Here is a 14215-nt window from a genome sequence, read left to right as displayed (position 1 = left end):
AATATTAAGGAATTTTAAAAAAATGTGGAAACCCTGGTTGGAGAAGATGGGATATCTTATGTAAAACATTAAAAGAAGGTCTATGGAAGGTTCTGTAGAAATAAATATACAAGGGTACGAGAAAGTAAGACCCAAATAAATGCAAGGAGGGGAGGGAAGGGATAAAAGCTGGTAGTAAATTAAATAGGGAATAAAGGGGTTAAATACTGCAAAATGTTTTCTTTTTTTTATTACTCTCATTGTGGTTTTGATATAAATATGTATTACAATTTGTAATTGTGAAGAAAACAAATAAAGATTATTTAAAAAAAAAAAAAGAGATTGAAAAACAAAAGTGGACTGTGCAGTGTTTTTTCAGAACTAGTATTTGCAAAGCAATTGAGAACTATTGCAAATCTTGCCCTGAGTTTCAGAGTATTGCAACCCAACCACATTTTTGCGAAATCTGCTAATATTCTTGTCTATAATTGAGGTCCATTTTGCGAAGGTTGTATGAATCTGGTCAGGCCACTGCCGAAGTTGGCCAGAGGGGAACCTTCACATTCTGGTAGTCCTTGACTATGCCAATCATTATCCAGTACCAGTCCGTTTTAGAAATATGAAAAGAAAATGAAGTAGATATGGCGTTGTTCTATTATGCACCTGTCTTTGATAAACCAGATAACTGCAAATATATGCAAAATGAAATTAAATAAATAAATTGGTGAATGTGCACTAGTACATGAATGTGCATGAGGGTGCAACGTGTTTACTTCATAGTTTCAAATGTGTCCTTCCAACTGAGGAAAAGAAAAAACTAAATCTCAAAATTAAATAAAATAATAAAATAAATATAAATAAAAATAACAAGTGGTTATATAACCTCTGTGCAAATATGCCAAGTATTGAACAAATAACGGGACTAATTAGTCCCAATACATCCTTCAAAAAATATGCATTAGAAGATATATAGTCCCATTAATACTTATACAAAGTAAAGTGCTTCTGTGCTGGTAAAAAGCTTTTTGAAATATATGCATTTGAAAATAAAAAAATATAAATAGTCCCAACAATAAATATCAGAGTAAAGTGCTTCTGTGCTGGTGAAAACAATAATTGTGTTGATAATTTCCACTTTGCAAAGGTGATCACAGCATGCATGTCTTATCCGTACTCTTATTGTGGCTGCACTCACTGGAATTTCCCCCCCTCTTGGGGTATGGAGCATTCACAATATCTGCCACTGTGTGTAGCACTTTGGAGGCTGGATGTTCCCCGGTGTGATAGCAGTTGTCCCTCTTGTCCCATAAATCATATAGAGCATAGGAGAAAAAGGATTCCAATAGTGTAATATTGTTTCAACTATTTATTGCTTAAAACCATGAAAAAGATACTCACATTCAGTGAAAAACATTAAAGCATTTGTTGCTGACACAAAAGCCGGTGACTGGAAGTGGTGCAAGAGCGTGCGCTGACCCCGCCCTCCGCAATTCATCACTCTGACGTCATCTGGAGATTTAGACGCTCCAGATGACGTCAGAGTGACGAAACGCAGAAGAGGTACATAAAAATGTTAGTCCCTTGAGTTAGAGGAATCTGACATCAAGTGGTCAAGTTCCATAATGGTCATCCCTAAGCTGGTTGGCAGCCTAAGGTTCCGCAGTGACTTCAGGAAACTAAATGAAATATGGCGGACACATCGGACACTTTTGACACACTTTTGACACATTTTTGGGACCACATTTCACATTTATACAGCGATCCGTGCTATAAAATTGCATTGATTGCTGTATAAATGTGACAGGCAGTGAAGGGTTAACCACTAGGGGGACACAAGGGGTTAAATATGTTTCCTAGGGAATGATTCTAACTGTAGGGGGCGGGGACATACAAGGGGAGGAGACCGATCAGTGTTCCTCTGTACTGGGAACACAGATCGGTCTCCTCTCAACTGAAAGGACGTGGACCTGTGTGTTTACACACACAGATCCACGGTCTGGCCCGGTTAACGGGCAATCGCGGTTGCCTGGTGGACATCGGGCAACACGCACCGGGTCCCGAGCAACGTGGCGCGCGCGCCCTCTAGACGGCCGGGAAGCCCAGAACGTCATATGACGTCCACCCAGGATGGGAGATCCCATCTGTGGACGTCATTTGACAATACGCGGGTAGTGAAGTGGTTAAAAGAGGCTTCCTTCAAGGAAAGACAGCCATGCAGACCAATTTGATGCAGTATGCAGCATATGGTCTGAGCACTGACAGGCTGACCCCCCACCCCTTCAACCTCTGCATCAATGCTGGCAGCACTCATAGGTCTATTTCCCAAAGACAACCTCTGAATATGACGCTGTGCACGTGCACTCAACTTCTTTGGTCGACCATGTCGAGACCTGTTCTGAGTGGAACCTGTTTTGTTAAACTGCTGTATGGTCTTGGCCACCATGCTGCAGCTCGGTTTCAGGGTCTTGGCAATCTTCTTATAGCCTAGGCCATTTTTATGTAGAGCAACAATTCTTTTTTTTCAGATCCTCAGAGAGTTCTTTGCCATTAGGTGCCATGTTGAACTTCCAGTGACCAGTATGAGAGAGTGAGAACACCAAATTTAACACACCTGCTCCCCATTCAAACCTAAGACCTCGTAACACTAACAAACACATGACACCAGGGAAGGAAAATGGCTAATTAGGCCGAATTTGGACATTTTTACTTAGGGGTGTACTCACTTTTGTTGCCAGCGGTTTAGACATTAATGGCTGTGTGTTGTTATTTTGTTATTGTTTATTTTATTAATTTGTTTACTTTTTTAAACTGACTGATGCTTAGGTTTCTGTACATTGAGAGCCTGCTGCTGGGTGAAAAGGCTGACTATCAACAAAACACAAAAAGAGGCACCTGTATGGTTTGAGGAACAGTTTGAGGGGCACCCTGTTATTCAGGAACTGACCTGAGTTTAGTTAGTAGCTTAGATGAGTAGATTTTTTTTTTTTTGCCACCTTGTGAAATAAAATGCAGGGCAAACCTGCTTGGACTGTTCCTGGATGTCCTTGTCTCATGCATGGTTTTCCACTGCCACTACTAGTTGAGAAGATAGACAAGAGATTTCACTTGCAACAGCTTGAGTAAAGGAATACAGTATGTTGCTAAAGCGCATCCAGTCACTTTTGGATTGGTTTTATTTCCTCTGGATATATGACAGCTGGAATTTCTTTACTGCAGTTTTTAGAATTGTAGAAAGTACTTATTTAATTATATTGATGTCCAATTAAAATGAAAAAGTATTCTAGATATTTCAACCCTACTCCCATATCTCTTTGGCAACGGGGCTCCATTACATACACTGACTACCTGTGTAAAAAAAAAAAATATACAATTTTTTTTCAGGTTTAATTAGATTACTGGAAAGGTTTTTTTGTAATAACTAAAGATATCCCAACCTCTTTAAAGAAGTTTCTTGGGACCTGATATGTGGTTTAACAGGTAACGGATAGTAGGGATGCCAGTTCATATGCTCATGTACAGTGGGGACGGAAAGTATTCAGACCCCCTTCAATTTTTCACTCTTTGTTATATTGCAGCCATTTGCTAAAATCATTTAAGTTCATTGTTTTTCCTCATTAATGTACACACAGCACCCCATATTGACAGAAAAACACAGAATTGTTGACATTTTTGCAGATTTATTAAAAAAAAAACCTGAAATATCACATGGTCCTAAGTATTCAGACCCTTTGCTCGGTATTTAGTAGAAGCACCCTTTTGATCTAATACAGCCTTTTTGTGAGTCTTTTTGGGAAAGATGCAACAAGTTTTTCACACCTGGATTTGGGGATCCTCTGCCATTCCTCCTTGCAGATCCTCTCCAGTTCTATTGGGTTAGATGGTAAACGTTGGTGGACAGCCATTTCTAGGTCTCTCCAGAGATGCTCAATTGGGTTTAAGTCAGGGCTCTGGCTGGGCCATCAAGAACAGTCACGGAGTTGTTGTGAAGCCACTCCTTGTCTTGTTGAAAGGTAAACCTTTGGCCCAGTCTGAAGTCCTGAGCACTCTGGAGAAGGTTTTCGTCCAGGATATCCCTGTACTTGGCCGCATTCATCTTTCCCTCGATTGCAACCAGTCGTCCTGTCACTGCAGCTGAAAAACACCCCCACAGCATGATGCTGCCACCACCATGCTTCACTGTTGGGACTGTATTGGACAGGTGATGAGCAGTGCCTAGTTTTCTCCACACATACCAGTTAGAATTAAGGCCAAAAAGTTCTATCTTGGTCTCATCAGACCAAAGAATCTTATTTCTCACCATCTTGGAGTCCTTCGGGCGTTTTTTAGTGAACTCCATGCGGGCTTTCATGTGTCTTGCACTGAGGAGAGACTTCCGTCGGGCCACTCTGCCATAAAGCCCCGACTGGTGGAGGGCTGCAGTGATGGTTGACTTTCTACAACTTTCTCCCATCTCCTGACTGCATCTCTGGAGCTCAGCCACAGTGATCTTTGGGTTCATCTTTACCTCTCTCACCAAGGCTCTTCTCCCCCGATAGCTCAGTTTGATCGGACGGCCAGCTCTAGGAAGGGTTGCGGTCATCCCAAACGTCTTCCAATTAAGGATTATGGAGGCCACTGTGCTCTTAGGAACCTTAAGTGCAGCAGAAATTTTTTTGTAACCTTGGCCAGATCTGTGATTTGCCACAATTCTGTCTCTGAGCTCTTCAGGCAGTTCCTTTGACCTCATGATTCTCATTTGCTCTGACATGCACTGTGAGCTGTAAGGACATTTATATACAGGTGTGTGGCTTTCCTAATCAAGTCCAATCAGTATAATCAAACACAGCTGGACTCAAATGAAGGTGTAGAACCATCTCAAGGATGATCAGAAGAAATGGACAGCACCTGAGTTAAATATATGAGTGCCACAGCAAAGGGTCTGAATACTTAGGACCATGTGATATTTCAGTTTTTCTGTTTTAATAAATCTGCAAAAATGTCAACATTTCTGTGTTTTTCTGTCAATATGGGGTGCTGTGTGTACATTAAGGCTCGGTTCACACATGGGCGGCACGACTTGCAGGTCGCCTCAGCGAGGCGACCTGCAAACGACTGCCGGGGCGACTTGCGAGACGACTTCTGCATAGAAGTCTATGCAAGTCGCCCCAAGTCGCCCCCAAAGTAATACAGGAACCTTTTTCTAAGTCGGAGCGACTTGCGTCGCTCCAATTAGAACGGTTCCATAGCACAGAACGGGAGGCGACTTGTCAGGCGACTAGGTCGCCTGACAAGTCGCCCCAGTGTGAACCGAGCCTTATGAGAAAAAAAAAGAACTTAAATGATTTTAGCAAATGTCTGCAATATAACAAAGAGTGAAAAATTTAAGGGGGTCTGAATACTTTCCGTCCCCACTGTATGTTGTAATGGGACAATGTTTGGTCTCCGAGCAACATTGTGGTAAAAGAAACAGGACTTTTTGACACTGCAGCATTGGCACATGTGGAAAATGTTGACTAATGTTTCAAATTTGTCAAAAAAAATTGTTTCACTATGATAGGTTTTGATTTTTAAAGCAGTGAAATACTGACATGCATAAAACATTGTAAGATACAACACTGAGTGTGTCTTTAGGAAAATTGCAAGCCATGAAGCACTTCATACACCTTCCCTGTACTGTGCACACAGAGACCTCAGTCAGCTTTGACTTCATACCTGGTTGAAGAAAAAGGGTGTACGTATGCCCCATGTCACTTTTGAAAGGTTGATTAAACATAACTATTTCATCTTGTGTGTTGCACATTTTTTTCCTATTTTTTTGTTGTGTTTTATTTTTGTATAAGCAATAATTATGTGTTTTTATGTTTGCATGTTGGGATTATTTTGGTGAGTATTCAGCCACTTGTGTTGCTATATGACCTATGTGGAGAATACATTGTTGTCATATTTTTCTACTTAAAAAGTCATTTTCCAAACATCTAGAACATTAACACATTGAAATAATTATGTACAACAGTATGGTCATTTCAGTGAATTTCGTAGTGGACTTAAGTGAACTGCTGCTCAGTAAGGAAAATGACAGAAGGTTGCCATGACAACATTCTACAGAGAAGTTTGCCCACATGAAGATTGCAGTTAAAGTTGGCTGTCTTTCATGAATTCATTGTACATCTTCAACAATTCAAACCCAGATTTCAATCGCTTTTTTTACTTTAAACCTGAAAAAAATTACCTACATCATAACCACATATTATGTTTTCTGTATCTATCCTTTCCATGTTTCCATCCTCAAAGAACACCTGTACTCAAAAATTTTAAATTTATCAGGTGCTAGTGAAATGGTTAATAAGCATTTAAGCCAGAATTAAAGTGTTAATAAACGCAAAAATTAAAGAAAATAAAACAAAAAAAAAAGGTCATACTCTCCTGCTCTGTGCAGTGGTTTTGCATGGATCAGCCCTGATGCTCCACTTCTCGGGTCCCCCGCTGGCTCCCCTGGCCCCTCCCTCCTGTCGAGTGCTCCCCAGAGCAAGCAGCTAGCTGCGGCTTGGCCCCGCACCCTCTCTCTCCTCATTGGGTCACTGGCTGTAAATGACAGCCAATGGCTCCCGCTGCTGTCTTAGCCAATAAGGAGGCCGAGTACCCAGAGAACTGATACTCTTGTGCACATCGCTGAATCGAGAGGGGGCTTAGGTAAGTATTAGGGGGGCTGCTGCACACAGAAGTTTTTTTTACCTTCATGCTTAGAAGGTAAAAAACTTTAAACTCCAAGTAATTGGCACCCAGGAAGTGTTAACCATAATGTGCTAGTACGCATAGTATATTAGCACATTATGACAGACTTGCTTGGCAAACGAAGCCCCCTGGCACTGCGCTGTCAGCGCTCGGCGCTTTCATGTTCTCTCAGTCTTCCTTCTGGATTCGCTGCTTAAATGGCTAGGTCACGATGACGCCACTCTCATGCATGCTCACGGAAGTCACATCATCATAGCACAGAGTAAATGTACACTGAAGCATTTATGACACTAGGGTCTCTTCTGTCATAAAAACCCTACCTGTTGGCGATTTAAAAAAAAAAGTTCAATTCCACTTTAATAGCATACAATAACAAAATACGTTGCTGGTAGTGAAGAAGAGACTGGCAGAACTGCAGATCTATAGAGGAGCTTGTAGTAATAGTAAACCAAAATGTTTTGTCCCTTTCCTGACCCGGACATACAAAGTAGAGATACAGCTAGCTACATTGTGCTGAGTACTTTGTGGGAGCAAAGAGAAGTACCACATCAGCACTAAAGTGATGTACGACAAAATGGAATGGATAATCTTGGAACAGACTTTGAACAGAAGGACTTGATGGCCAAAATTTTCAGTTCAGATATAATTCAGTCTTTGCTGCCCTCTTCAAATTGGGCCTGTTTTTCACAAGGCTGGTGCTCCCTTCTTGTTGATTTGTCTTTTGAGCACTTTGTGGAATATGCCTCAGTTAGAAATAATTTCTTCTACCAGGTATAAGTAATCACTTCTTCTACTGCTTTTGCTGCAGTGTGTGATTGTTGCCAACAGTTCTCTATGGTGTACCAAGATGATGGCACAGTGATGATACTAGTGCCATTGTCAAAAGCCTTTTAGGGTCAAAGTTGCTCAGTCACGTGGTACTCTTACTGGGGGACAGAGTAGTCCTGCTTGTGCTCTCCTAGCATCAGGTTTGTAGACCTATGACACAGTTGGACATTGCACGACCTGCTACCACTTTGACTCTGAACGGCAGGTTTAAAAGCTTGGTTGAAGTTAAATGCAACCATCTCACTTTGCTCCCTGTGGTGTTGCCTGAGTAATGACTGTTTTTTATTATGGCTTTGCACAGTAGCTCATTTATTTATTTTAGTCAGAACTAAAACTCTGGCAAATTTGACATACAGTGCATCCGGAAAGTATTCACAATGCTTCACTTTTTCCACATTTTGTTATGTTACAGCCTTATTCCAAAATGGACTAAATTATTTTCCTCAAATTCTACAAACAATACCCCATAATGACAATGTGAAAGAAGTTTGTTTAAAATCTTTGCAAATTTATTAAAAATAAAAAATGAAAAATTCACATGTAGATAAGTATTCACAGCCTTTACTATAACACTCAGAATTGAGCTCAGGTTTATCTTGTTTCCACTGATCATCCTTGATATGTTTCTACAACTTGGTTGGAGTCCACCTGTGGTAAATTCAGTTGATTGGACATGATTTGGAAAGGCACACACCTGTCTATATAAGGTCCCACAGTTAACAGTGCATGTCAGAGCACAAACCAAGACATGAAGTTCAAGGAATTGTCTGTAGACCTCCGAGACGGGATTGTATCGAGGCACAGATCTGGGGAAGGGTACAGAAAAATTTCTGCAGCATTAAAGGTCCCGTTGAGCATAGTAGCCTCCATCACCTGTAAATGGAAGAAGTTTGGAACCACCAGGACTCTTCTTAGAACAGGCTGCTCGGCCAAACTGAGCGATCCGGGTAGAAGGGTCTTACTCAGGGAGGTGACCAAGAGCCCGATTTGTCACTCTGACAGACCTCCAGCATTTCTCTGTGGAGAGAGGAGTACCTTCCAGAAGAACGACCATCTCTGCAGAACCCTACCAATCAGGCCTGTATGGTAGATGGCCAGACGGAAGCCACTCCTCAGTAAAAGGCACATGACAGCCCACCTGGAGTTTGCCAAAAGGCAGCTGAAGGACTCTCAGACCATAAGAAACAAAATTCTCTGGTCTGATGAAACAAAGATTGAACTCTTTGGCCTGAATGGCAAGTGTAATGTCCGGAGGAAGCCAGGCACCACTCATCACTTGGCCAATACCATCCCTACAGTGAAGCACGGTGGTGGCAGCATCATGCTGTGGAGATGTTTTTCAGTGGCAGGAACTGGGAGACTAATCAGGATCAAGAGAAAGATGAATGCAGCAATGTACAGAGACATCTTTGATGAAAACCTGCTCCAGTGTGCTCTGGACCTCAGACTGGGGCGAAGGTCCATCTTCCAACTGAACAATGACCCTAAGCACACAGCCAAGATAACAAAGGAGTGGCTACAGGACAACTCTGTGAATGTCTTTGAGTGGCCCAGCCACAGCCCAGACTTTACCCCATTGAACTTCTCTGGAAAGATCTGAAAATGGCTGTTCACCGACGTTCCCCATCCAACCTGATGGCATTTGAGAGGTCCAGCAAAGAAGAATGGGAGAAACTGCACAAAAATAGGTGTGCCAAGCTTGAAGCATCATACTTAAAAAAGACTTGAGGCTGTAATTGGTGCCAGAGGTGCTTCAACAAAGTATTAAGCAAAGTCTGTGAATACTTATGTATCATACATGTGAATGTTTTTGTTTTTTACTTTTAATACATTTGCAAAGATTTCAAACAAACTTCTTTCACGTTGTCATTATGGGATATTGTTTTTAGAATTTTGAGGAAAATAATGAATTTAATCCATTTTGGAATAAGGCTATAATGTAACAAGATGCACTGTATTGCTTATGAATATTCAGCATGTTCATGTGTATCCAGCATGTGGAAGGTAAAACTTCTTTCACTTGTTTTCCAGTTTCTCCTTACCTGCTGTAAAAACACACAGAGCTCAATAGCTCAAGTTGAAATATACACAATACAAATGAAAGAGTTGGAGCAGTCACCATACAGCTCTATCTGAGGTTTCAAAGAAAGACAGCATGCCAGAAAGAAGACAACTACTGGCTATTGGAAGACAACTATTAAACCCATAGTGCTCCATTAAGTGATAGGAAATCCCCTCTTAGACAGTTGTCATGTGAAAACATGTTCCCCATTGGGAGATTTCCCTTCTGTTCCTGTTCTGGTGGCAACTCAAAATTTTGGATTTACTCTCACTTGCTTTCCCAGGGACATTGGTGATAGGGGCAATTAGAAACAGTGAGTCTCCCAGACAAAGACAGCAATATAAACCTAACAGTGCTTCTAACCCGTCACTGCTTTACCCAAATCTGAAAAAAGTTTTGCCTTTAGACATTTTTTTAAGGCACTTCCTGTTTTAAGGTGACAACACTGTTGCTGTCTCCCAATATTTTTTTTTTTTTTTTTTTGCTTTTGCAATGTCGCCCTGTCACACAAGCTTTAGCTGGATACTACAAGTGGCCGTTTCAACACACATTACAGACATGGTCCACTGTTTTCACCATCAGGAAACCCATTCTGAGAAAAGGCTTACAGCCCCTGCTGGAGTGCTTGCATGTAGATAGCAGCTGCTTCAGGAGATCGACAGCACTGAGCTGTAAATGGGTGATAACAAGCATTTTGCTAGTAAAATAAAATGGCAGTTTATGATACACATTTTATACAAAGTTCCCTTTATTCATTTTTTCCTCTTCTATGCACCTTTGTTTTTTTATACATGTTTTCTGAAAAGACAGCCAACACTACCACAACTAAATGACCAACCTCTGTGATGAAGAGGCTGGTCAGAAGACAAGCAAAATAAAAATATTTCATATCTACTATATTTTTTTTTATTGTAGTGTAATGTGGTTTTTGCGTTTTTCCAAATTTTTACTGCCTACATAATTGGTTTCACTCACTGTGGAACTGTTTCTTTTTTTTTTTGCTTTAATCAACCGTCCTAGACTGTAGTTACAGTAGCACAATTTTGCATTTTAATTGTGTCAATAGAATTAATTTACATTTGGATCAAAGCTTCAAAAAAAAAACACAGTAAGTAACTTCTCTCTTTTTTTTTTTTGTAATCTTTAGAGACCAATATTCAAAGAACATCCAGGAGCAGGAAAATCTGGGAAAGGTAAGAATTTATGCATGTGTTTCTGTTAGAATTGTTGATCTCTGCTCTAACCACCAACACAAAATGAATTCAGAACTTGACAGTAATCACTGTGTTTGTTTTAATTCTGATTAATGATGCTGAACCCACAGCTTACTGAATAGTGAAAATATTTCATCTCAGTTGAATTTGATTTATTCCTGGGATCTGTTTCTTCAAAGGGACAGGAACGGTCACAGAAAATGCGAGTAAAAGGAATTCTGACTGAAATAGCCTGTAGTATGACCAGTGCACAGCAAGGAATACAGGATGTTTACATTACTCCTTGTATAAAAATTTCTGATGAATAGGAGTTGGTCTTTTAGGAGATGTTGTAGGGTGAAAAGCTGGGCAAGACGGCTTATAATTTGCAGTTATTATTTTTTTATTAAAGGGACCATCTTTTATATAATTTTTGCTGGGTTCAGTGTCCCATTCCAGACAATGCAGACACTCCTTCTCAACTTGCTATGTTTTCAATAATTACTGCAGATGACCTAAATAGCTATAAAACATTGCCTTATACAGTAAAGCCATAAACTGCTTGCATTTCCTGTTTTTACTTGTTTTTCTTTTCAGGGATTATTTAAGCAGATGCTTGCTGATTGACAGCACTATTTATACAGCCACAGACACCATTTTAAAGGAAAATTGTGGCTGCTTTATTCCACAATTTTATATGGATCATTTTCTTTCTACTAGTCAGGAGGAACAAGAAAAACTTCAAGAGGAATGCTAATGCATTCTTTTGTTTTACATTTGTTTTTATAATTTTTTTGACTTCCCAAATAGAATGAATGTCACCAATATTGCTATACATACTGTAGCTATAAGATAAAGTGTGTCAAACATAGTAAACTGCCTGTCTCTGGAACACAAAGCCTTTCCATTCTGATATGCTTTCACGTGGCACCCCATGTTGAATTTGTGAAAAAAGTTCAAGCCCTTCACTTCCAAAACATGGGCTATATTGTATATTTGGGGTCTGTGGTTGTGGCGGTCATCTTCTCTTAGGGAGAATTTAAACATCACATGTGTTAGTGCATGTTTCCACCCGCTGAACATGTTGATGAGGAAAGAACTCGGCTTCCATGATTAGTAGCTGCTGGTAATTGCAACTCATGACATAAGCACAATTTTGATTGACCTAATTTATGCTGTGAGATTCCCCTATTGTTAGAGCACAGTGAATTCATAATGAGACATACATGACAGTCTTAAAGAAAGCTTATTGTCAAAGCACCCAGAAGTAAAAAGCTTTTGCTGGTGCGTATTTGCATATTATTTTAGAAAATTGCAGATACTTGTAAAATAGTTCTTAGGGTAGCTCAATGGTAGGCAGCCTTGGCACTCCAGCTGTGATGAAACTACAAATCCCATCATGCCTTTGGAAGTTATGCCTGTGGTTGTAAGAGTCTTGCAAATGTCTCATGAGATTTGTAGTTTCACCACAGCTGGATGGAGTGATGAGGTTGCCTACAGTTGGGCTAGTTTATGTATTTTTATGTTGTACCTTAACCTCGATTTTTTTTTTTTTTTTTTTCTTTACCTCTCAGTTGCTATTATTTCCCTGGGTATAGGTACTCATACCCACATACTGTAGTTCCAGACAGATTTTGTTCTACACATAACTATCCAGACTCAATTAATGTCTGTCTGTAGAGCACCCAAGGCAGAAAATGTAGTTGTGGGTGGATTTTGTGCGCTAAGACACTCCTTTTTGATATTGGCTCAAAGCCACTGTCTTACGTTGTCCTGCCAGCCTTCACTAAGACAATGATCAAATCTTTATAAAATGCTGTGGTCACAACCCTGCCCCAAATTCATCTGTTTACTTAAACTTTCACTTTTTGATGAAGTTATTTTACTCAAAGCATTTCCATTAACCGGATGTCTGCACTGCATACTTAGGTGTCCATGTTTCCATTTGCAGAAGTCTATTTTCTGATTTTGTCCGGTGTAATGGTCAGGAATGAATTCAAATGAAATATTCATGCATGAATTGTAATTAAGAAGCTGATTTATGCATGCAGAATGTATAATTTAAGATGGCCAAATATCTCTAGTTGTGTGCATGATAATGTCCACTGTTAGAAACAGCCATGGCTTTGAGCCAGTTAAAACCCTTTAACTATATTTGCTCTGATCAAAAAGGCAAGAGCATCCCTTGTCATGAAGCAGTTCCAGTAGAACTATGTTCAGGAAGAGAGAAAACAATGGATGTGCTGGCAAACCTATTGTGTTAAAGTTATTGACAGACTTCATCATATATGTATTTTTTGTTTTGACCAGTTACACTTTAAAAAGGCTCTGCTCTTAATATTAGCTAATATATTGGTGGCACCTTTTAAAGTAAAATAACCAAATTTATTGTATTCTCAGGCTTGAGAGCAGGATAGCTCTCAATTATAGACTGTATTAATGGGAAAAAGAAACGCCATGCAATGAACTAACTATTGTTCCTGCAAACAATGCAATTTTTAAAAACACAACTATGGCCTTCCATTAAAAATATGTGCTACAGCATTAAACTGTAAGTGCATCTGCACTTTACATTTTCCCTTGGTGTCTCTGCAAAATCTCAAAAATACCTGTTGCACCTGCCAGTGAAGTCCACATCATGAATCTTCCTGTAATAAGGGGACAACCCCAATGCACTGCTATTGAATTCAAAGCAGCGTTTTCCCTCACATAGGCTGTGCCTGTTTATGCCACAGTTTAATGGGAAGATGTTGCAGAAGATGTAGCTATTAGCATTATCTTTGTTGATTGTCAGTTAGCTGGCCACAACTAGCCCTGCACACTGCAGAACGGACTGTGCTGCTGAAACCCTCCCACTGTAAGCTCAGTGTCTAGGTGAGTAAAGCATGTGAGACAAAATGAAGGGTTTGGCTGACTCAGGAGTGGTAAACTCATTATTTTTTTTTAACTCACAAAGCTCTTGATCACATAGCAACTGGATTTGAGACCTGTTTAGACTGCCAAACAGTGCTTTTAGATATACTTTAACAGAAATGAAAATCATCTGACTGGTTAATTAGGGAGTAATTGTAACTAGATGTTTACTAAACATGTGCAAAGTTAGAAGCAATAATGCAAAACAGGTTCAGAATCGCAAAGGGCATTCATACACTGCACAATAATACAAAAGAGATTATGAAAGCTGCATGAAAGATAGATTGCATAGCATAGTCTCTATACGAACCTCATAATCACTACTTCACTATAAAAGTGTGGGTCACAAATGGCTACTTGTGATTATCCTAATAAACAGAATCCCTCTTGGTGAAGTCCAGGGTAGCTCTGGTAACACAAGTGAACAACTAGAAGGAGCCAAAGCCTAAGGACTCAGGGAAACACCTGATTAGAATTGGAATGTTCTGGTAGTAATTAGGAAGGGGCTTTCCACAGTTGCTGTCTCTTC

General features: G+C 40.0%; 1 protein-coding gene across 2 annotated transcripts in view; it reads left to right on the top strand.

Annotated features, from left to right (window-relative positions):
• IFT81 (intraflagellar transport 81) overlaps window positions 1-14215 on the top strand; it is a 230339-nt gene that overhangs the window by 206172 nt on the left and 9952 nt on the right. For both annotated transcript variants that reach the window (XM_073626490.1, XM_073626501.1), the window contains one exon: window positions 10728-10773. In XM_073626490.1, the coding sequence (XP_073482591.1) occupies window positions 10728-10773 (46 nt within the window). The remainder of the gene's footprint in view (window positions 1-10727; window positions 10774-14215) is intronic.

This window comes from Aquarana catesbeiana, linkage group LG01 (assembly GCF_042186555.1).
Source record: "Aquarana catesbeiana isolate 2022-GZ linkage group LG01, ASM4218655v1, whole genome shotgun sequence".
In the NCBI taxonomy this organism is placed as follows: domain Eukaryota; kingdom Metazoa; phylum Chordata; class Amphibia; order Anura; family Ranidae; genus Aquarana; species Aquarana catesbeiana.
This window is presented reverse-complemented; position numbering and strand designations above follow the sequence as displayed.